This window comes from Notechis scutatus, chromosome 5 (assembly GCF_049901735.1).
Source record: "Notechis scutatus isolate UNSWTSFEM ecotype Mainland chromosome 5, rNotScu1.2, whole genome shotgun sequence".
NCBI lineage: Eukaryota > Metazoa > Chordata > Lepidosauria > Squamata > Elapidae > Notechis > Notechis scutatus.
In genome coordinates this window covers 7,061,438-7,084,186 of record NC_142013.1, presented here as the reverse complement: position 1 = coordinate 7,084,186, position 22,749 = coordinate 7,061,438, and the positions used below count along the sequence as shown (strand labels likewise).

At 45.3% G+C, this 22,749-nt stretch overlaps 3 protein-coding genes across 8 annotated transcripts in view; 2 read left to right on the top strand and 1 right to left on the bottom strand.

Annotated features, from left to right (window-relative positions):
• Window positions 1-3,031, top strand: part of RAB30 (RAB30, member RAS oncogene family) — a 35,655-nt gene extending 32,624 nt beyond the window's left edge. For all 5 annotated transcript variants that reach the window (XM_087966089.1, XM_026680503.2, XM_087966090.1 and 2 more), the window contains one exon: window positions 845-3,031. In XM_087966089.1, the coding sequence (XP_087822215.1) occupies window positions 845-1,095 (251 nt within the window). In that variant the 3' untranslated portion in view covers window positions 1,096-3,031. The remainder of the gene's footprint in view (window positions 1-844) is intronic.
• On the bottom strand, window positions 1,264-20,512 carry DDIAS (DNA damage induced apoptosis suppressor). 2 transcript variants are annotated; one of them, XM_087966084.1, is made up of 6 exons: window positions 20,196-20,512; window positions 18,592-18,744; window positions 12,613-12,738; window positions 11,380-11,541; window positions 9,366-9,483; window positions 1,264-6,742 (listed from the first exon to the last, which is right to left on the bottom strand). In XM_087966084.1, exons 3-6 carry the CDS (start codon window positions 12,720-12,722, stop codon window positions 4,778-4,780), a joined length of 2,355 nt encoding a protein of 784 aa, XP_087822210.1. In that variant the 5' UTR covers window positions 12,723-12,738; window positions 18,592-18,744; window positions 20,196-20,512; the 3' UTR covers window positions 1,264-4,777. The 2 variants fall into 2 exon arrangements, with proteins under 2 accessions (XP_087822210.1, XP_087822211.1); XM_087966085.1 differs by lacking the exon at window positions 20,196-20,512 and adding an exon at window positions 18,858-19,726.
• Window positions 20,513-20,678: 166 nt separating this feature from the next.
• Window positions 20,679-22,749, top strand: part of PRCP (prolylcarboxypeptidase) — a 45,598-nt gene continuing 43,527 nt past the window's right edge. The window contains exon 1 of the mRNA XM_087966086.1: window positions 20,679-20,877. Within this exon, the coding sequence (XP_087822212.1) occupies window positions 20,704-20,877 (174 nt within the window). The 5' untranslated portion in view covers window positions 20,679-20,703. The remainder of the gene's footprint in view (window positions 20,878-22,749) is intronic.

Here is a 22,749-nt window from a genome sequence, read left to right as displayed (position 1 = left end):
TCTTCCCCTTCCTGGTTTCTCTTACTCTTTGCGGATCCCTTGTTCCTTGCTCGACCCCGTCTAATTTCTTCCCCTTCCTGGTTTCTCTTACTCTTTGCGGATCCCTTGTTCAGTTGTTGGGTTCATGACTTGCTCGATCCTGTCTAATTTCTTCCCCTTCCTGGTTTCTCTTACACTTTGCGGATCCTTTGTTCAGTTGTTGGGTTCATGACTTGCTCGACCCCGTCTAATTTCTTCCCCTTCCTGGTTTCTCTTACTCTTTGTGATCCCTTGTTCAGTTGTTGGCTTCATGACTTGCTCGATCCTGTCTAATTTCTTCCCCTTCCTGGTTTCTCTTACTTTTGCGGATCCCTTGTTCAGTTGTTGGGTTCATGACTTGCTCGACCCCGTCTAATTTCTTCCCCTTCCTGGTTTCTCTTACTCTTTGCGGATCCCTTGTTCAGTTGTTGGCTTCATGACTTGCTCGACCCCGTCTAATTTCTTCCCCTTCCTGGTTTCTCTTACTCTTTGCGGATCCCTTGTTCAGTTGTTGGCTTCATGCCTTTCTCGACCCCGTCTAATTTCTTCCCCTTCCTGTTTGGTTTTGCTTACTCTTTGCGGATCCCTTGTTCAGTTGTTGGCTTCATGACTTGCTCGATCCTGTCTAATTTCTTCCCCTTCCTGGTTTCTCTTACTCTTTGCGGATCCCTTGTTCAGTTGTTGGGTTCATGACTTGCTCGACCCCGTCTAATTTCTTCCCCTTCCTGGTTTCTCTTACTCTTTGCGGATCCCTTGTTCAGTTGTTGGCTTCATGCCTTTCTCGACCCCGTCTAATTTCTTCTCTTTACTGTTTTGGTTTCTCTAGGAAACAAGATTGATTTATCCCATAAGCGAGAAGTCTCCCAACAAAGAGCCGAAGAGTTTTCCCGAGCCCAGGATATGTACTATCTGGAGACGTCGGCAAAAGAATCCGATAACGTGGAAAAACTCTTTTTGGACTTGGCTTGTCGGCTAATTAGCGAAGCGAGGCAGAACACCCTGCTGAACAATGTGGAGTCTCCCTTGCCGGGCGAAGGGAAAAGTATCAATTATTTGACTTGTTGCAATTTTAACTGATAGCATTTGAACCCCAAGAGTTATGACTGCTCCTTCTACAGGCCTCTCTCCGGAGGCAAAGGCTGCTATGACCCGGTCTGACTGGTGGAGATAGTCAGACACACCTGATCATGAAGCATGCCAGGCTGGCCATTTGTCTGCAGGGTCAGTCTAGAATATAATCCTCTCCCCCCTCCCCCTTTTTAACACGTCCCACCCAGGAGCCTCAAAATTTGGAGGAGATTAAGATTCAAAAAGGTGCTAGGTAGCAGCTGGTCAGGTCATGGTTTTCACTTCTTTGGAAGCATCTGGGATCTTTCCCTTGGAAATTCAGGATGGATTGTGCCTGCCGTTTACATCTTTACAGAAGGAAATCGAGAGGTGCATTAGGAAATGGCTGCGGGTTGACAACGCTTGTATATAAACCAGGACCCAGAGTGCCATTTTGTACGGCACAAACTCCACCGAGTGCGCGTGTTGCGTGCCTATGTGATTTTTTTTAAAAAAAAACACCCTAAGTATTAATGCATCTGTATTCTGGGATTGTGATAAACGTGGAAGTTAAAAAGGGATAGGTTGATCGTTTGCAATCCGCAGGGCTTGAGGTTGGATGGCTGCTCTTTCGGTTCTTGTAATCCAGAAGCTAAATTTCCTCTATGGTCAGCTTACTCTGTTCTCCATAGACAGAAGGTGTGTCCTTGAAAAGGTATCGATCATAAATACAGCAGCCTTTTGGTTCATCGTTCCGACGAGAGACCAATGATATGAATTTAAAAGTTGGCCACGAGTTATCCCTGCATCTCTGATCAAGTGTTCCAAAACTTTGCCTCTCAAATCAGCGTGGTTTTGTTTTGCCATATGGTGGGGCTTCCAAACCCACTTCATTTTTTTGCAGAAAGGAGCTGGTGAAGTATTGTTCGTACGGCTCCACCGGTCTTGGACTTAGCCAAAATAAGCTTCTTTGTGAGAAATGCTGGATCCTGGAAGTCTGGACATCAGATGTGGTTGTTTGAGAGAATGCTGCAGCGCTGAGGCTATACCTATGCACAAATGTAATACACGGGGTGCTCTATTGTTGATGCATTTGAGGAATTGGACATGAATATATTGGGAAGGTCGTAAAAATCCCTCTTGAAATGAGCTGTATAATGTAGCAGGTAGTCCTCATGGCTGAATTCTGCTTTTAACTAGAACACTAGCACCAACTGGGATTTGCTGTCTTATTGGAAAGGGCATGTAGTTTCAAAAGGTTTTTCTATACGGTTGAGGAGGAAGGGAAATAGACGTTCTAAATCTTTTGGACAGCTTTATCGAGGCTGCAATCACCTTGCAGAATACGTAGCTCTGAAAAGCCATTTATTTAAAAAGGCAGAAATGCAAGCCCGCTTCCCACAGCCACTTGGAGATTTGTTTGTTTGCTGTACTTGGGCTTAATTGTGCGTGGGTGTGCGTGCGCTTGTGTGCATACGCAGGGAACGGTGTGTAGGCAATACCCTTGAACCAAAGCCTCGGTGTTGGAAGGACGACACACAAAAGTCTTACTGTACGAGTTTGCAACTTCAGCACTCCGAACGTCGAATTGCAAGGAGTCAACGCAAATTTCCTTATCGGTGCTTCACTTGTATACTTGAAGAGAGACAAACTGGAAGGCAAGGGATTCACAATTATTAAGATATTAGCATTACATGGCTGGATGTTCCATAGTTAGCATCACTTAATTTGGGTAATTGGTTGGGCAAATAAGGTTTTGGCATGGCATTCAATGGAAGAGGTGGTTCTACATCACATCAGCCGCCAGTAAGAGCAGTGGTATTGTCAATCCAAGAGGGCTACCTAGTACAGAATGTTTTGGGGGATAGAATTGTGCTCGAAATATGACCGATGTCCCCTTTTGCATTAAAATAAAGCTGCTAAAATTTTAGCCTTTTTTGAGAATAAAGCTGACATTTTAAAAGTGTTGCGTTTTTTTCTTTCTTTCTTGCGGATTTTTTTTCCTTTTCAAAATCCAACATTACTGTTATAAAAATCACAGTTATCCATCCTTTCGGGTGTAGAGCACAACTTTCAACATCCATTTATTAATGAACAGACTAGAGGGAACGCTCCAATCATTCTGTACAGGCAGTCCTCGACTTAACAACCATAATAGAACCCCACATTTCCCTTGCTAAGCAAGACTTCCTGTTTTTTCCGAAAATACCGGAAGTGACGAAACACGGCTAGTTTTCGGCCTGCAAAGCCTGCAGAAGCCTTCCTCAAGCCTTTGGGAGGTCGAAAAAGGCCTCAAACCAGCCGAAAAACAGCTGTGAGGCGCAGTGCAGGTAAGGGGGCGGTGGGGATTATGCGCACATGCGTAGGGGGCGTGTGGGGGTACACATTGCATTGTCTTCTGGGCGCTAGCACACAAGTGTGCGCACAATTTTTGGCACAAGCCCAAAAAGGTTAGCCACCACTGCACTATACCATTTCAGACAAATGGTTGTCCAATTTCTTCTTCCAGTGTTGGAGCATTCACAACTTCTGGAGGCAAATTATTCCCACTGATTAATTGTTCTAACTGTCTGGAAATTTCTCCTTAGTTCTAGCTTGGTTCTCTCCTTAATTAGTTTCCATTCATTGCTTCTTGTCCTGCCTTCAGTTGCTTTGAAGAATAGGTTTCTGAGAACTTTAAATAATACACTGTTGCCGCATCCCCATGGTCGTATGATCAAAATTTGGACACTTGGCAACTAGTTCATATTTACGAAGGTTGCAGTGTTCTGGGGTTGTGTGATCCAGTGGTGGTATTCTACTGATTCAGCCTGGTTCTGGCGTACCTATAGCGCCGAAGAGCAGCGGAGACCAAACTGGTTCTCTCAGTGGACCAAACTGGTTCTCTCAGAGGAGCTGCTATTGGGCCCGCCCGCCCGGGCTCCCATACTGACCTTTATTCCCTGCTTTTGAAGCGCAGCTGCTTAGCGCGGCACAGATTGCCGCACGTCAGCTGCTGAAGCGACAGGGAGAGTAGGATTGCAGGAGGTGAGGCTGCGCAAAGTGTGTCCACCAAGCCACGCCCACCGAACCGGTGGTAAACTTTTGAAATGCACCACTGGTGTGATCCCCTTTTCCAACCTCCTGACAAGCAAAGTCAATGGGGAAGCCAGATTCACTTAACAACCATGTTACTAACCGAACAACTGCAGTGATTCACTTAACAGCTGTGGCAAGAAAGGTCATCAAATCACTTAACAAATATCTCACTTAGCAACAGAAATTTTGGGCTCAATTAGGATCCTGATATGAGGATTACCTGTAGTCGGCCGATTCTCCATGAATGGTGGACATATAAGTAGCCTGAACATTAATATTTATTTTTCTTATTTATTAGACTTTAGAGGGCTGGCCAATCAGAAAGATTGAAGGCGGTCATATCAAAAAGGAAGACAAAACCTCAAAGATGACAAATTAATTTTTAATTTACTAGGAAAGAGTCCCTCCATGCTTTATTAGTTACAATCCATTCCTTAAAATGATCCTGTGTAATAGCAACAAACCTGGCTATATACAGTGTGTGTGTGTGTGTGTGTGTGTATATACACACACACACACACACACACACATATAAGCCAAGCTTTTGCTGTCCAGCCCCAAATTTACAACTGTTGAAACTGTGCTTCAAGTACAACTGTGACCGAAAGATTGTATTTCAAAGTGAAAGGTGCCTTCAAGAGGTTGGCTGTGATACAGTGGCCTCCATGTTGGACAACTGGTCATTACCAGAGAAGAGTTCAGAAGACCAGTCTGCGACATGAGGCATGGGAGAAGGTGTGGGCAGCAGCTTTGATCTGCTGAAGTCTACTGAAGATGGTCTGTCAGGCGATTCGTTGACTGGAGGACCAAGCATTGTTCTCTGTTGACACATAAGTTGGCCTTCAATGTCAGCTTCTGGTTGCTGCTTTTTAGGAAGAAATGCGACCTCTGCTAATTTGGAAAGATTTCTTGGACTCAAGGATCCTCCTTGGTTTTCAGAAAGAGGAAAATCCTCTAGAGCTCGGCCATCACTGTGAAGCCTGACAAAGCTTTTCCTTCTCTTCCTTTTCCACAATTTTACATCCTGACTTTGGATTTCGCCCGAAGGAGGGCTCCATTCTTGGCCACCATGTTCGGACAACGACTCTTGGGCCGAGAGGCGACTCAGAGGTCCCCATGGGTTGTCCGTGCCAGCTTCTGCGTCGCTGGACGTTGCAGACGGCGAGAACTTGCTGACAAGCTGTTTCACTAAAGAGTTTTTCAAGGGGAGCCTAGACCTTTTACACTTGTCCTTGTCCCAGGGCAATTTATTCAGGGGTAGTTCGCTTAGAAAGGATCCTTTCCTTGCAGGGAGGCTGTCTGGATGACAAGGCCTTGTGAGGGGAATGGAGCGGGGAGCGGGAGTGAAGTCCAGGGTAGCCACAGGGCTGCATTCAGACTTGAACCCTGATCCAGCAATCGGAGTACTTGTTTTGGGGACTGAGACATCCATTGTGTCATAGAACGATAACCCATAATGAGAAGTAGTCCAGGCAGCATTTCCCTTCCCTTCCCTTAGCATCAATTCTGATGTTATAAAGTTTGGGGACAGCGCGCCAGTCCAGGGCGTGACTATCTGGGGCCTGGGTAATATTGTTGTGGTGCTTTTCATCGATCCCCTGGCACTAATCTCAAAGAGATCTGCCGAAGCATCAAAATTAGCCTCGGGGCGGCTGGAACCCGCCCATGGGAAACGGTAGACATCCCTTCCTCTCCAAGAACAGTCTTGTTCTTCTGCGAGCAACTTGTTCTCTTTATTTTTGCCTGGTTTTTCACAGAGAACCGAGGCAGGACGCTGCTCTTGTCCATTTGGGAGATCAGCGGGGGATCTGCCGTTGGCAAGAAATTCAACCAAGCCTCCAGAGGAGGCTTCTTGAGAAGTTACACCTCCCGTAGCTCCAGGGGAAGAGGAGGAAGAAAGGCGTTTCTTCAGTCTCTGGTGGGGCAAAGGACGCTGTGGATTTGCTAGCCCACAGCTAGACTGGAGGCCAATTTTGCATGTAGAATCTTTCTGTTCCGATGATAAGGAGCTTTCTAAGATATCACCATTTTTTCCTTTTATGGAAGGTCTACCTCCTAGTTCATCCTCTGGGGTGAGACTTTGTCGAGGATACCAACAAGACTTCTCACCTTCACATACATCTCCCTTGTCTCGCGTCGAGTTTTGGCCCCTGAAGTTGTAAACCAATTGGCTGGGTGACATAATCGACCCACCTTTGCCTTTTTCCTTCTTTGAGCTCGACTTGCATGCATCTAAAGCTGCGGAATGTTCTGCGTCTTCCGATGAGGTGGACGACCAAGTTAGTCCGAACGAGTAAGACCAGAGGTTGAAAAAACCATTTCTGTGACTTGACTGAGTCACATCCAAATTGTCAGAGAGAGGCAGGCTCTTTAATTCCCTGCTTGGATGATCAGATGCCAAGACATGATCCAGAGGCCATAAAGCCCCATGACTCTGCTCAAACTGAGAACTTCGCTGCTGCTTGATGTAGAAGATAACGGTGTAGCCCACAAGCCCAGGGTGAGGCAGGAACATTTCACAGGCGATGAGAGCTTTGGTGCTTCTCTCCCTTTGGCAGCCATTTTGCAATAAGCTAGCCATATTGGCCTTCTCAGAACTCTGCAAAGAAATGAAATTTGTTCTATCAGTTATTTATTTATGGAATTAAATGTCAGAGCTGGACTGTCTTCCTTTGCTCTCCTCACCTGACAAAGGAGGAATCAGAAATGTGTTTTATTCACGTTGTCCAACTCAGCCAATTTCAAACCGTAGTTACTTGAAGCTGGCTGGTTTAAACTAGGCATAGGAAACCTTAGTCACACAGTTCTTGATCCAGACTAAGAGGAAGTTCCCCCCCCCCTCTCTCCCTATAATTATCTATCCATCTCTATCTATCTCTAACTGTATATCAACTCTCCATCTCTCTGTATCTCTATCATCCCTCCATCTCCTGTCTATATCCATCTATCCATCTATCTCTAAGAGTATCTCTATCATCTCTCCACCTATCTCTCTCTAACTGTATCTCTATCATCTCTCCATTTCCTTCTGTCTATAACTATCCATCCATCCATCCATCTCTATAACTGTAATTCTATCATCTATCTATACCTCTATCTGTATCTCTATCATCTCTCCCATCTATCTATAATATATATCCATCTCTATTTAACTGTATCTCTATCATCTCTCCATCTCTCCTTCTCTCTCTCCTTCTCTATCTACTTATCATCTTTCCCTTCCTCCGCAAAAATTTACATTACCACTTACCGACTCACGATTCAAGGCAACTTACAGGAAATAAAACACACTATAAAAGAAATAATAATGAACATAATAAAATAATAACCCCCCATCCCCCCTAACCTGGTGACAACACACACTCATACAGCCATTTAATGGGGTCCATCTCGCTCTGGGTTCCTCAGACCCGCTGGCAGAACCACGTCTAATCTGCCGGGGGAGGGGGCCAGTCTAATCTCCCGGGGGAGGGTTAGGTGTGATGTTCCAAAGGGAGGGAGCCCTTCTTCTGTGTCCCACCAGGTGTATCTCTTTAGGGGATGGGACCCGCAACATTCCTTGCCTCCCCGCTCTAATGGGTTGGATGTCACTGGCAAGAGATGGTCTCTCAGACGTCTTTGCTTTAACTAAAAACAAAGTCCCTCTTCTTGCTTCTTCGGAGTAGAAGCGTAAGTGGCGAAACTATTTTGCTGCTCATTTATGCCCAACTAAGGATTGTCAATCTTTCAGTGAATGACTTGATATTTTGGGGGAGAATAAAGTCCCCAGTGTGGGTATCAGTGATGCAAAAGTCCAGGTCTCTCTCATGGCAGGGGTAGATCTACGGTTTTGTGCGTTTCTTGACTCAAAATAGCAATTCCTACCGTGATTTATGGCTGCAGCAAATGCATCCCCACTCTGAAACCATGACAGCCTTATAATTAAGCCTGCAAAACCTTTCTTTGCTCTCTAGCAAAATCGAACACAGAATCCAATTCTTCCTGAAGCAGACCCTGAATTTATGCTGAGAGGCTTCTCTGCCACCGCGTCTATCTGCCTTTGTGAAATTCTCTACCCATATAATTAGAGGATAGCATTAAAATGAGGTTGGAGTCTTGTTTGGATCATCTCAGCAATTTTTTTCAGAGTTTCACTGCAGAGTCAATAGCCTATTGTCCCTTTTGATTGGTAAAATCTCTGAAATCTCACAGGCTATGCAGCTAGTCCTCATTTAGTGACCAAAACCAGACCAGCAACTCAGTCATTAAGCAAAGCTACTGTCCTTACGATCTTATTTCAGCTCTCCTTTGTTTTGCAGACGTGCAAAAATTCGTAAATGTGACCATTGGTCACAAAGTTACTTTTCTTCATCACCGTTGTTGAGTGGTTGTTGAAAAAAGCAGTTGTTAAACAAGGGCTGACTCAGCGGTGGTATTCAATATTTTTAACTACCAGTTCTGTGGGCATGGTTTGGTAGGCGTGGTATGGCGTGGCGGGCGTTGTGTGGCTTGGTGGGTGTGGCGTGGCTTGATGGGCATGGCAGGGGAAGGATATACTGCAAAATCCCCATTCCCTCCCCACCCCACTAACCTGCTTCCCAGCTCCGTTCTCCTGTGCAGGGCAACCAAAGAACACCCAGCCGATCAGCTGGGACTCAATGGGAGGCAGAGAATAGATGGGGACGGAGCCAGTCAGAGGTGGGATTTGCCGGTTCTCTGAACTACTCAAAATTTCTGCTACCGGTTCTGCAGAACCTGTCAGAACTGGCTGAATACCACCTCTAGGCTGCCTATATAAGGGACCTTATCCTGATGCAAATATACCGAAGCCCTATGAAATCAGTTATAAAGTTGGGGCCCTTATATAAGTCTGCCCTCTTCTTTTTTCTTAAAAAAATGTATTTAGTCTGAAGAGTTACAGGTCCTATTTGGAGGAACGTGGACGTCCAGGTGTCCAGAGATTGGTGACTCCTGGAGAGGGTTTTGTAGCATTTAGCAGTTATGCATGAGGATTATATAGTCTTGTACAATTTGAGACACGTTATAAACATGAGCAGATGCACCTGGATCGAGACAGAATCAACGTTCCAATTACAGGACTGTTATGTCAGGCTCTTAAATGGCAATTATGAGGATGCTCATAATTTGCAGCAGAAACCTGACCAGGCACACCCACAAGCAAATTATCTGTCATGCTTAAATTGCACGTTTCCTAAAAGATTTATTCCGAGCAGAGCCATCACCTTAATCCTGAAGACAAACTTCTTCCCAACAAAGCAGGTTTCAACGGCATGAAATAGTACACCAAGCATGGCATCGTTTTCGTCCTCTCCTGCTTCTCGGTTCAGTTCTTCGATGTACCTTGATGGAGAATAATTTAATTTCTAATTCAACAGCACTCTCGCAACACTTTTTTAAAGTTATACCCAGGAAGGGGAAGCAAACAGGCAGAAATGTTTCACGTGGCTTGTGAACATCTCCCACAAGCCCTTTAAAAACTCCAGCCCAGGATGCCAAATTCAGGATTTTGAGGCACATAATAAATAAACAGATTTCTGCTTTCTGACCCAATTCCTCGTTTGGTGATAATCATTTATCTGCGTAGTTATAAATCCTTCCGGATGGTTTAACCATGTGCTGATATATGTATATGTATTTTCAAATGATTCTTCATACATCAGATTCATCCAGAAAACCTTAGGTATCTCTAATGCGTGGCTACAATCACGGAAATCGCATTGTCAATTACACAGAAATTGTCTTACCAACTTGACAGTTGTTTTCAGACACGTTATATAGATAGTCCTCGACTTATGGCCACAATCGAGCCCAAAGTTTCAGTTGGGTAAGCAAGATAGTTGTTAAGTGAGTTTTGTCCCACTTTATGACCTTTCTTGCCACGGTTGTTAAGCAAATCACTGCAGTTAAGTTAGTCACACATTCGTTAAGTGAATCTGGCTTCCCCATTGACTTTGCTTGTTGGAAAGTTGCAAAAAGGGATCATGTGACCCCGGGACCTCGCAACCGTCATAAATATGAATCACTTGCCGAGCGGCTGAATTTTGATCATGTGACCATGGGGATGCTGCGAGGACCCATCTTAAATCACTTTTTTCAGTGCTGCTGTAACTTCCAACAGACACTAAACAAATGGTTGTACTTCAAGGACCTCTGGACAGATAATCCTTGACCCCAAGAATTATGACCATAATTGAGCCTAAAATTTCTGTTGCTAAATGAAACATATGTTAAGTGAGTTTTGCCTCATTTTAAGATTGTTCTTGCCACTGCAGCTGTCATAAATACGAGTCAGTTGCAACTGTCATATATATAGTTGCCAAATGTCCGAATTTTGTTCATGTGACCACTGAGATGCTGCAATAGTCGTAAGTGTGAAAAACGTTCTTAAGTCCATTTTTTTTCAATGCCATTGCAACTTCGGGTGGTCATAAATAATGGCTGTAAATTGAGGACTACCTGTTGACATATCCTCCATTTCAAGCAGAAGCGCACTGTTTGGCATAAAAGCAACAACCAGATCCTTTTCACTAGTCAGATAAATATCTCTATTTTCCTTTAGACAGGAAAAAGCTGAAGCTGCTAAAGGGGATGCTGGAAAAGTCACTGAAGGAATGGTTGTTAAACAAGGACATTTTACTTGTGAGTAAAGCACAAAGGCTGGAGGAGCCTAGGTCACAATAAGATAGGAACAAAACACTTTACTGGGTCTCTGGCAACATTCTTAAAAATCGTTTGTTTTTTTATCTCTTGCTCAACTTTCTCTGCAACAGCAATGATCAAATCCGTCAAATATTTTAAATAAATTAGACAACCTGTTGGAAAAAAAATATTTACCTGCCCATTACTTTCAGTACAGAATTTAAATATTCTGGGCAAGAATCCAGTAGCTATATTTTCTTTTGATATAGAGAATTGGTGTTAATGAACATATTTCAACGTTCTTATAAAAAAAGAAGAGAAAGGTGAGGGATAATTTTCCCAAGGTTAATCATGAATTCAGGGAAATGTGAACTCGAACAGTTTTTAGACTCAAGTCGATAACGTTTCTCCATTTAATACACTGGCCCTGCCACAAATTTGATAGCTCTGTGAATTTAATTGCCATCATTAATATATACCAGCTTGGTATCCAGGCAGCAAACTGAACAGCAACTGTTCTGAGAGATATAATTAAATCACTCAAGTAGATGGAAGGAGCAGGCTCCTGCTTCTCAGCCAAGTGATTCCTTTCTTTACCTTTGCAGGCCCTTTGCTGTAGCTCCAAAATAGGTATCTAAGCAGCTTCCAAATACGGTGACCTCAAAAATATCACAGGTGTCGGCTACCTCCAGCGAAAGTCGATATCTGTAATTTGCTTCTTTGGTGTCGCCCGAACAACCACACTTCTGGCAATTGTATCTGACAAAAAGAAAGACAACGAAGGGATTTCAATGTTGTAGGATCACATGAAGTCTCACTAATTGCAGTAGGCCTAAAGCAGGGGTGTCCAATTCGATTTCATTGAGGGCTGCATCAGGGTTGTGTCTGACCTTGGAGGGGGCAGGGGGACATGGCCAACTCATCATCACTCGTGTTGGGGGCACCTGTGGTGGCCAAATGCTAAGGCAGGACTTCCCTCACACATTATCTCCTCCCTTCTTTCTCCTTTCCTATCCCTTCTTGCATGCTCAAATGCAAAAGGGGAAACATTTCTCCTTTTGTTTTGTTTTTAGTTGGTTCTGCATGCCCCCAACCCCCATTTTCAGCCATGACAGTGTCCCGCAACTCTTTGCCAGAGAAAACGGAGCTGGAGGGGGGGGGGGGGAATTTCCTCTGGTAGAGGCACCGCGGATTGATCCTTTGCTGTTTCCAAGGCAGCCCCACAGGCCAGATCTAAACACCCCACAAGCCGGCTCTGGCCCACGGGCCTTGAGTTTGAGAGCCCTGGCCTAAGGCTAGTGTTGGACCTGCCACAACTTAAGCCTCTGAACAGAAATGATTCCCATTTGTTGAGAAAGGTAGAGTTTATTAGAGGTTGTGTGTATTGCAGTTTTGATCCCGGGGAATTGTCCTAAACATGAACAAGGTGCCAAGTGTCCAAATTTTGATCACATGACCATGGAGATGCTTAGGGAGCCTCTGTGGCGCAGTGGTTAAGAGTGCAGTACTGCAAGCTACTTCTGCAGCCGGCTGCCTACAATTTGGCAGTTCAAATCCCACCAGGCTCAAGGTTGACTCAGCTGTCTGTCCTTCCGAGGTGGATAAAATGAGGACCCAAATTGTTGGGGGCAATAGGCTGACTCTGTAAACCACTTAGAGAGGGTTCTAAAAGCACTATAAAACAGTATATAGGTCTTATTGCTATTGCTATTAAGTGTGAATAACAGTCACAAGTCACTTTTTTTTCAGTGCTGTTGTAACTTGGAATGATCGTTAAATAAATGACCGTATAAGTTGAGGACTACCTGTAATTTTTGAGAGGGAGCATACCGTTTGAATTGCAGGGATACTTTGGAAAAGCAACTGTGACATGATGGATACACAAAGCTGCTGTTCTGGATGGAAATGACAGAGGCAACCAGGAAGTGTCCGCCATTCATGTGCTTTCACGATTATCTATCAGGGGAAAAAATACACAGTTTTAGTTAACCCTGATTGTATGGAATTCTACAATGGAAATATTTCTTACCCTAGAAACACCTTACACCAAATGTCTATTTGTTGGGGGCTAGCTCACTGGGTGAATTTACACCTTATATTATTGCAGGTACCGAATATTATATGACTAAAAAAGCAGACAATTATATTATTGCAGGTACCGAATATTATATGACTAAAAAAGCAGACAATTTTTTGCAAGTATCTTGGAGCATACAATCCTGTCTAAATTGCACATTTTACTATGTAGTGTAGAATGAAGATTTAACACAGTCTGAAAAACTGACATGATGTGGACTCTTCCGGAGAAGAAATGGTGAATTGAAGTTAGCAAAGCTGAACAACTACGATGGAATGAAGAGTGAGTGCAGGTAGTCCTCGACTTAGGACCACAATTGAGCCCAAAATTTCTGTTGCTAAGCGAGATGGTTGTTGAGTGAATTTTGCCCTGTTTTCCAACCTTTCTTGCCAGAACTCTTATAGTGAATCTCTGGCTTCCCCATTGACATTGTCACCAAACCTCAAATGGTGATATGATCACGCAACCGTCATAAATATGAATCAGTTGCCAAGTGTCCAAATTTTGATCACAAATTTTGACCATGGAGGTGATGCAATGGTCATAAATGAGAACAAACGGTCAGAAATCACTTTTTTTCAGTGCCGCTGTTTAACTTCAAACAATCACTAAATGAACTGTTGTACACTGGTTCTTTGTGTATAATTGCCCCCTGGACAAGGAGAAGACATGAGCTCACCCACCAGGGCTCCAGGCAGCTCTTCCTTATGAGAAGGTTGCAATGCAGGGGGCTCCGGTGGGTTTAGAGCTCAAGGTAAGAGAATAACCATCTGGTAGCTCAAACTGCGGTCAGATGGAGATCAAAATCAGATGGGGAAGTTTGGTCGACAGTGTGAGCCTTACCTACGGGCTCCGAGAGGCCGCAAGCAAGCTAAATGGACCTCTTCCGGAATGTACTTGTAAGATGACATCAGTCCAGAAGTTCTCGTTCTAGCCATGTTGGCGAACCTATGCCATGCCTGCCGGAAGTGGCACGCAGAGCCATTTCCCCCTGCATGAGAGAGGTCGCCTGGAAGAGCCTCACTGCACATGCCGCTGCCCGACAGCTAATTGTCGGGTATTTGGTGCGCATGCGCAGGGGGCGGAGGGGGAGTGTGTGGGAGATGCATATGCATGCGCAGGGATGTGCTGTGCAGGAAGGGATTGCGCGCACAGGTGCAGGGATGAACAGTGTGCGAGGGGAATCTCGCATGCATGCACAGACGTGCGGCACGCGAGAGGAATCGTGCACGCATGCACAGACACGCGGTATGCAAGGGGGGAATCATGCATGCGCAAAGACATGCGGCACATGGGGAAACTGCGCACACATGCACACACGCACTGCGCATGAGGGGCAATCGTGTGCGCTTGCGCAGGGGGCGTGTGGGGGTTCCAGCACGCATTGCCTTCTGGGTGCTGACACACAAGTGGGCGCAAGTGAGCGCGCACACAATTATTGGCATGGGAGCCGGAAAAGGTTAGCCACCACTGTTCTAGTGAATGAGTCACTGGCCATGATCCAGAAAGTAACATAAGAGACTAGCCCTCAGCTCCCACCCAAGGAAGGGCTGGGAACATTCGCTTCAAGGAAGTGGAATTGCTCCACCAAATCAGGGTTGTACATTACTGGTCCATCTCTTGGGATGCTGGTTGGTGAGCCAAAGATATACAGATAGTCCTCAACTTAGAACTGTTAGGAATAACATAGGTTACCTAACTTAGTTTGGGTAAAATAATATATATAGACTATGATAGTGTGTGTCACTTTAAATGCAAAGCATGTATTTTTGGGTGCGGCTGTAAATCACCATAAGAGGGAGCAAGAGAACCTGAATTGAATGCTGGTTTACTGGATTCCTTGCTGACGATGATGGATTGTTAACTGCGTGTTTTCCTGCTACTGTTGCTGAAGGAAGAAAAGAGTTTTTTACTTCTTCTTATCTCTACTGCGAAGAGATAAATTACTGGACTGATATTAGTAAGTTTACTGACCTCTCTTTTTCGACACTGGACTTTGCAACTGATTAATCCCTGGACGGACTGAACTAGTGTATGATATATGGACTGTTTGACTATGCATATAAATCTTACTGGAATAAACTATTTAACTAACACTGTGTATCTGTTTTACTGAGTGTAAACTACAACAACGTTTATCTCATATATTTGCCTGCCTGCCTGACTGCCCTGCAGGTTCTGCTAGGGTGTACATCCCTAACAACAACCATTCATTCAGTGTCCACACGACGTTACAACAGCAATGAGAAAAGCAACTTTTGGCCGTTTTTCACACTTTATGTCTATTGCAGCATCCCTAGGGTCACGTGATCAAAATTCAGGTGCTTAGAAACTGACTCAGATTTATGACAGTCGCAGTGTCTCACCGCCACGCGATCACCTTTTGCGACCTTCTGACAAGCAAAGCCAATGGGGAAGCTGGATTCACTTCACAACCGTGTTGCTGACTTAACAACTGCTGTGACTCCCTTAACAACAAACTAGCAAGAAAGTTCGTAGAATGGGGCAAAATTCACAACTGTCTTGCTCAGCAAAGGAAATTTTGGCCTCAATTGTGGTCATAAGTCAAGAACTACCCGTACTAGGCAACAATCATAAACCCAGTGAACCTTGGCATTCGTTTGCTCAGATCTGGAGTGGTTCTGTCCGGTTCCATTGATCTGGCTTACTCAGATAATACATAATAAGAGCTTTGCACAAATGCCCACCAGAAAATAGCTCATCTCTCTGGCAATGTGCCACATAGGCTGCTCGAGTAGAAACTGGCACGTTTAGGCCTGCCTAGAAAATCTTCTGTAAAAATTCCAAGCATCTTTTTGGATGGAATTATCTCTCCTAGTTGTGATCTAGTCTTCTGCACTTCGTTTGGACTAACTCTGGACCTAGAACTTTCTACCCTGGGGAAAAGGTCTGCATTCACTCATCCCCGCTTCCCCTGTCTCCATGTAAAGGCTTGCCCGGAAATCAAAGAGTTTCAGTCACTGCGGACTCCAATACCTCCAATAATAAAAATAATAATAAATAATAAAAATAATAAAAATGGAATCAATTATTAACTAATCCATTATCCTCCACTTAGAGACAAACCACCTACTCTCTGGTTTGGTTTCAGAAAAAAACTATCCTGCAACCTGCAACTCTTACACTGCAAAAACATATGGACTACACAACTCGATCAGGGCAAAGCAATAGATGCAATCTACATAGACTTCTGTAAAGCCTTTGATTCAGTGGTACATGACAAACTAGTCCTAAAACTAAAATCTTATGTTATCTCTGGAAACCTGTATAACTGGTTAGAAGCATTCCTGTCAGACAACAAATGGTCAAAATTGGGAGTGTCCTATCACATTCTGTACCTGTCAACAGTGGTGTCCCCCAAGGCAGTGTTCTAGGACCAACTCTCTTCATTCTCTACATAAATGACCTCTGTGATCATATTAAGAGCAACTGCGTTCTCTTCGCTGATGATGTAAAGATATTCAACACCACCGACAATGCTGCTACCCTTCAAAAAGACCTTGACTATGTATCAGAATGGTCAAACAAATGGCAACTTCAAATCTCAACAAATCAATGCTCTGTCCTACATATTGGCAAAAAAAAATCAGAAAATAACATACAGGCTGAATAGTCAAGACCTTGTTGATGATCCAAACTCTGTCAAGGATCTTGGAGTACTCATCTCAAATGACCTAAGTGCTAGAGCCCACTGTAACTACATAGCCAAAAATGCATTAAAAGTTGTTAACCTAATCTTACATAGCTTTTTCTCTGGTAATATTCCACTAATAACTAGAGCATACAAAACATTTGCTAGACCAATACTCGAATACAGCTCATCAGTCTGGAACCCACATTACGTAGCTGATATTAACACAGTTGAGAAAGTCCAGAAATATTTCACAAGAAGAGTTCTCCACTCCTCTACTTGTTGCAGAATACCTTATGCCACCAGACTTGAAATTCAAGACCTAGAAAACCTAGAACTACACCGCCTTCGGTTCGATCTTAGTATATAAAATCATACATTGCAATGTCCTACCTGTCAATGAATACTTCAGCTTCAACCATAACAACACAAGAGCAAAACAATAGATACAAACTCAAGGTTAATCACACCAAACTTGATTGCAGGAAATACGACTTCAACAACAGAGTGGTCAATGTCTGGAATACTCTGACTCTGTGGTTTCTTCCCCAAACCCCCAAAACTTTAACCTTACTGTCTACTATTGACCTCACCCTTTCCTAAGAGGTCTGTAGGGGGCGTGCATTAGCGCACCAACGTGCCTACCGTCCCTGTCCTATTGTTTCTTTTATTTTTCTTATATGTATCCATGTATTCATAATTTTGTTTTTACTTATACCTATTATCTTGTAAGCAATTGACAAACCAAATAAAATAAAAATAAATAAATAAGGATTCCACAGCTCTTCTGTCCTAGGAGCCCAGCTTCTTTTGGTGTTAACAGGGGGCCCTTTCTAAGAAGAAAGAACCTGTTGTTGTTCAGTCGCTAAGACATGTTCAACTCTGTGACCCCATGGACCACAGCACATCATGCCCCTCTTCTGTCCTCCTCGGTCTCCTGATGTTCTCCCAAATTGCGCCTAGAACAACACAATCTAACCATCTGATCTCTTTTTCTTTTTCTTTCAGTGAAAGAACCTGGTTTAGCATTTTAAAAATTCACCACTGAGAATGGATGAAACATACAAACTGCTTTAGCTTATGAGTCTCCATTCCTGGAAGTTGAAGCAATACACAGCTTAAGAGTGCCTTAAGAAGCCATGCAGCCATGAACAACAGGTAGAGGTAGTTCCAGCAGGTGGAGACATACCAAGAGATCAGGAGTATATGGAGCTCAACCTGAACTGGTCTCCCAGCCATACAGCAGTGTAGTAAACCAGCACTGTTAAAAGTCTTGTCGATACAGGTAGTCCTTGACTTACAACTCTTTGTTTAGTGACCATTCGAAGTTACAGCTACACTGAAAAAAAGTGACTTATGACTGTTTTTCACCCTTACATCTGTTGCAGGGATCCCCATGGTCACATGATCAAAACTCAGACTCCTGGGCAACTGACTCATCTTTATAACGGTTGCAGTGTCCTGGGGTCATGTGATCACCTTTTGTGATCTTCTGACGAGTAAAGTCAATGGGGTAAACAGACTAACTTAACTGCAGTGATTCACCTAACCGCTGTGGCAAGAAAGGTTAACAAAGTGGGACAAAACTCACTTAATACCTATTTTTCTTAGCAGCAGAAATGTTGGGCTCAATTATGGTCGTAAGTCAAGGACTACCTGTAACAATATCAGAGACAACCTCAGCTGGCTGCTGGCTGCCTGAAATTTGGCAGTTCAAATCTCACCCAGGCTCAAGGTTGACTCAGCCTTCCATCCTTCCAAGGTGGGCAAAATGAGGACCCAAATTGTTGGGGGCAATATGCTGACTCTGTAAACTGCTTGGAGAGGGCTGTAAAGCACTATAAAATGGTATATAAGTCTAAGTGCTATTGCTATAACCTGACATGGAATGGTTCCCACATCAACTATCCACAGTCAAGTGCAGCTTGTGGGCTATGTAGTTAATCCCATTAAACTGCCTGTTCGCATGTTCATCTCACTGTTTGTGACGACGTTACATTCACTCTGCTTGTGCAATGATATTAACCCTGTTAATACCCAGAGGCTCTGGGAAAAAAGATAAAATGAATGGATAGCTCACCAGAAATTGCCAGATGGAGGAAAAATGTGTTCTACCCTCTTTCTTCCTAGATAATGGGGGTGAAAGAAGCTGGGTCTAACATAACTGCAGAGAGCCAAGTTTGAGGAAATCCAGTTTAAATCCGTCCCCTGGAAGAGGAAGAGGTCTGATTTCCTGAAAGACAAAAAACAGAGACGTTTTAATGCTGGCATTTTTCTTGGAAATCTATCTCGCTCTTCCTGAAAGCACACTTTATTTAGATTCCCTCTAGAAACAGAAATCTGTACCAGTTCGATTTCTGTCTGCCCCCAAGTTCCCACTCAGGTGTTCCCAACACAGTGAGGCCTTTAGTCAAGAGAAAAATCTGCTGCCTCAATAACTGTAGTTAAAGTGTGTAGACATTCTCAGTCATCCAGGTCATGGTTATCCCAAAGGTGCTTTTTCAGAAGGCAACTGGACTTTTTCTTGTTTTTTCTTTTTTTGAAGATGTTTCACTTCTCATCCAAGAAGCTTCTTCAGCTCTGACAGGATGGTGGGGAACGGACAGATTGATACTCCTTGCAGACAGCTGGTCAATTGCATCCTTTTAGAGGGTTGCTGAGGCCACTTGGAGGTCTATCTGTGTCCTCAGAGTCACCTGAGTGGTGCTCCTGGTTCCTGCAGTCTGCGGTTTTTCCTCTGGAAATCCATTGCTACTCCCACCCCATTCAAAGGGTGTTCATCACAAATTGTATAGCTAAAAGTCTGTAGAGATTCTCAGTCATCCAGGTCACGGTTGTCCCAAAGATGCTTTTTTTCAGGAGGTAACTGGACTTTCTTGGTTTTCTTTTTTCTTTTGAAGATGTTTCGCTTCTCATCCAAGAGGCTTCTTCAGCTCTGACAAGATGGTGGGGGGAATGGAAAGATTTATATTCCTTGAAGACAAGCTGGTCATTTGCATCCTTTTAGAGGGTCGTTGAGGCCACTTGGAGGTTCATCTATGTCCTCAGGCTCATCTGAGTAGTGCAGGTGGTTCCTATAGTCTGCGATTTTTCCTCTGGAAATCCATTGCTACTCCCACACCATTCAAAAGGTGTCCACCCCAAATTGTATAGCTAAAACTACACCTAACAAATGTTGTTAAAAGTGCTGGCTGGGGATGATGGAGAGCGGAGTCCACCCGGCAGCAATCTGAAAGACTCTAGAGCAGGGGTGTCCAACCTTGGTAACGTTAAGCCTGGAGGACTTCAACTCCCAGAATTCCCCAGCCAGCAAAGCTGGCTGGGGAATTCTGGGAGTTGAAGTCCTCCAGGCTTAACGTTACCAAGGTTGGACGCCCCTGCTCTAGACCAAGTGTGGCTGGGCGTGAATTTATATCCCGCCTTTTGCACAAGGGATCGAGGCAGCCTGCATAATATCCCCTCCACCTAGTTTTAAGACGACAACAACAACCCTGTGAGGTAGGCCGGGCTGAATGGGACTGGCCCAAGGCCCCCCCAGGGAGCTTCTATCGCTGAGGAGGAACTTCAACCCCGGTCTTCCTAGTCAAAATTTTAAAAAAAAATTATTGTGGAGAATAATAATAATAATAATGAGGTAAACGAGGCGACTATTCACCCGTCGCTGCGCCTAAATAAGTAACACACCTTCTAACTCAGGTACACGGCTTCTTCCGGAAGAGAGCTCGAAGTTCAGGACGGAAGTGACGACACTTCCTTTTCTCCCAATCAGCGAGGAGCTCGGAGGAGAGCTGCTCAAACGCCCGCCCCTTTTTTCCCGCCTCAACCATTCCTCCCCCCAAGCCCCGCCCATTCGCCCGTCTCTAGCCAATTGGAGGGCTTCGTTGTTTCTACCTGCCGTGGCCGAGGGAGGGGTGGAGTATGAAAGGCCCACAGTCTTTTGCCTCAGGCCGTCACCAACCTGCCTTCCTGTCTCTCCTCCCAACGGCCCCCCTCTCTCTCTCTCTCTCTCTCCGCGGCAGCGAATCATCGAGTCGGTGGGCGTGGCTTCTTCTCGAGGGGAGCCGCTCATTTGCCCGTCTCGGGCTATGGGTGGAGTCAGGCGGCTTTTTCGGACCCTCCTCCTTCCCGCAACCCGGGTATAAAAACGGGAGAAACCGCGGCAGTCTTGATTTCGGTCGCTTGCCGCCCGGTTATGTGGGTGTTTGCGGGGCTGTGGGGCGGGTGGCTCTTCTGCCTCGCCTGGGTCGGCGATTTCGGGCGAGCTCAGAGGCTCTTCGCCCATCCTCGCCTCCACGCGGCCTCCCGATCCGATTCCTCCCGGGTCTTGGGGCTTCACGCTTACCGCACTTGCTATATCGCCCAGAAGGTAAGGAAGAAAGAGCCGGGCGGCTTCCTTTCGAGCCCCTTTGTCGAGAAACACCTTGTATTTCTTCCCCCTTCCGCTCGCCTTTTAATCGTGCCTCTGTCCAATGGCCGTGAGTTCCGCAGGATCGCCCCTCGCTGTGCCTGGAAGGGAAGATTTGCAGCCAGAGCTGCAGCAAATAAAGGAAGCCAGGAAAAGCAACCAACCGATGGAATAATTTGCCTTCAGAAGTTCTGACTGCCACCTGTCAGAAATGGTTTAGGGTCTCCTGCTTGGGAGGGCTGGGGGTTGGACTAGATGACCGCCAATGTCCCTTCCAACTCTTGTTATTCTACATTCAATAGAACAGAAGTTGCCTTCAGAGGTTGTGGGAGCTTCATCCTTGGAAGCTTTCAAGAAGAGATTGGACTGCCCTCTGTCAGAAATGGTGTAGGGTCTCTGGCTTGGGCAAGGGGGTTGGACTAGATGACCTACAAGGTCCCTTCCAACTCTTGTTATTCTACATTCAATGGAACAGAAGTGTTGCCTTCAGAGGTTGTGGGAGCTTCATCCTTGGAAGCTTTCAAGAAGAGATTGGACTGCCCTCTGTCAGAAATGGTGTAGGGTCTCTGGCTTGGGCAAGGGGGTTGGACTAGATGACCTACAAGGTCCCTTCCAACTCTTGTTATTCTACATTCAATGGAACAGAAGTTGCCTTCAGAGGTTGTGGGAGCTTCATCCTTGGAAGCCAAGAAGAGATTCCCTCTGTCAGAAATGGGGTTGGCTTGGGCAGGGGTTGACTTCATCCTTCCACTCTTGTTATTCACATTCAATGGAAGCTTGCCTTCATCTGGAGAAGAAGAGACTGGACTGCCATATGTCAGAAATGGTGTAGGGCAGTGGTTCCCAAAGTGGGCTGTACCGCCTCCTGGGGGGGCGGTGGGATGCCTTAGGGAGGCGCTAAGAAGCAGGGGGGTGCTAAGAGGTGCCAGGAGGGTGCTAGAGGTGGGCCTCTCGCAGGGTGCAATTCAGGGGTGGGATTCTACCGGTTCATTACTGTTCCCGGTAGTTGGAGAACCGGTAAAACGAGCCCCTGCCTGGCCCTGCTCCTCTATTCCCTAGCCAGTCAGTCCTTATTGTGCATATGTGACATTGTATGCATGGGCAACAATCGCTGACGGCCACAGCGGTCCAGCCGCACCGAGAAAAAAAACAATGTGGCAGCTGGAGGTTTTTTGCAGGCACAGGGGATCAGCGCAGCACTGCAGGCGGGGATTCACCCATCCCAGAAGTGCTGCCTGCACCGAGCCGCAACAGGTCTCCACCTGGGCCGGGTCAAGCAGGCTGCAAGGAAGGTCTCCCGCCAGCTGGTGGGATGGACCCGTGGCGGGGTGGTTCTCCTGGCCCGCTCTGCCGCTGCCTCCGAGTCACCCAGAAAGCTCAACAAGTGATGCCCAGAGCCACGGAATGAGAGAGATGGAAAGCCAGACTTCTTCCCTGGCACCACCCAGAGCCCTCTGGCAGTGGCTGGAGATGAAGCCGCCTCTGCAGGTGGGTGAAGGAGGTTCTCTTCGAGGGGGGCAACGGTGGGGTGCGAGGAAGGCAAGACATATGCGCGCACCCTCATTATGCCAAGATTTCCAGCAAAAAGGTGGCCAGGTTTTGAAAAGCAAAGGAAAACCTCTGGCTTTCACGCTAGATCATGGTTAGCTGAGTTAACCTAATTATCTGGATTAGGTAACCTATTAACCATCCTGATGGTTTAGGTTTGCATCGTAAAATTACACCAAATTTTAAGTCATTAAACACACCTTCAGTATCTCCAGTTTACACCCGGCTGGATTTCAAGATGCATGGTAGAGTGGCATTGAGAGCTGAGCAGCATTCAAAGTCCAT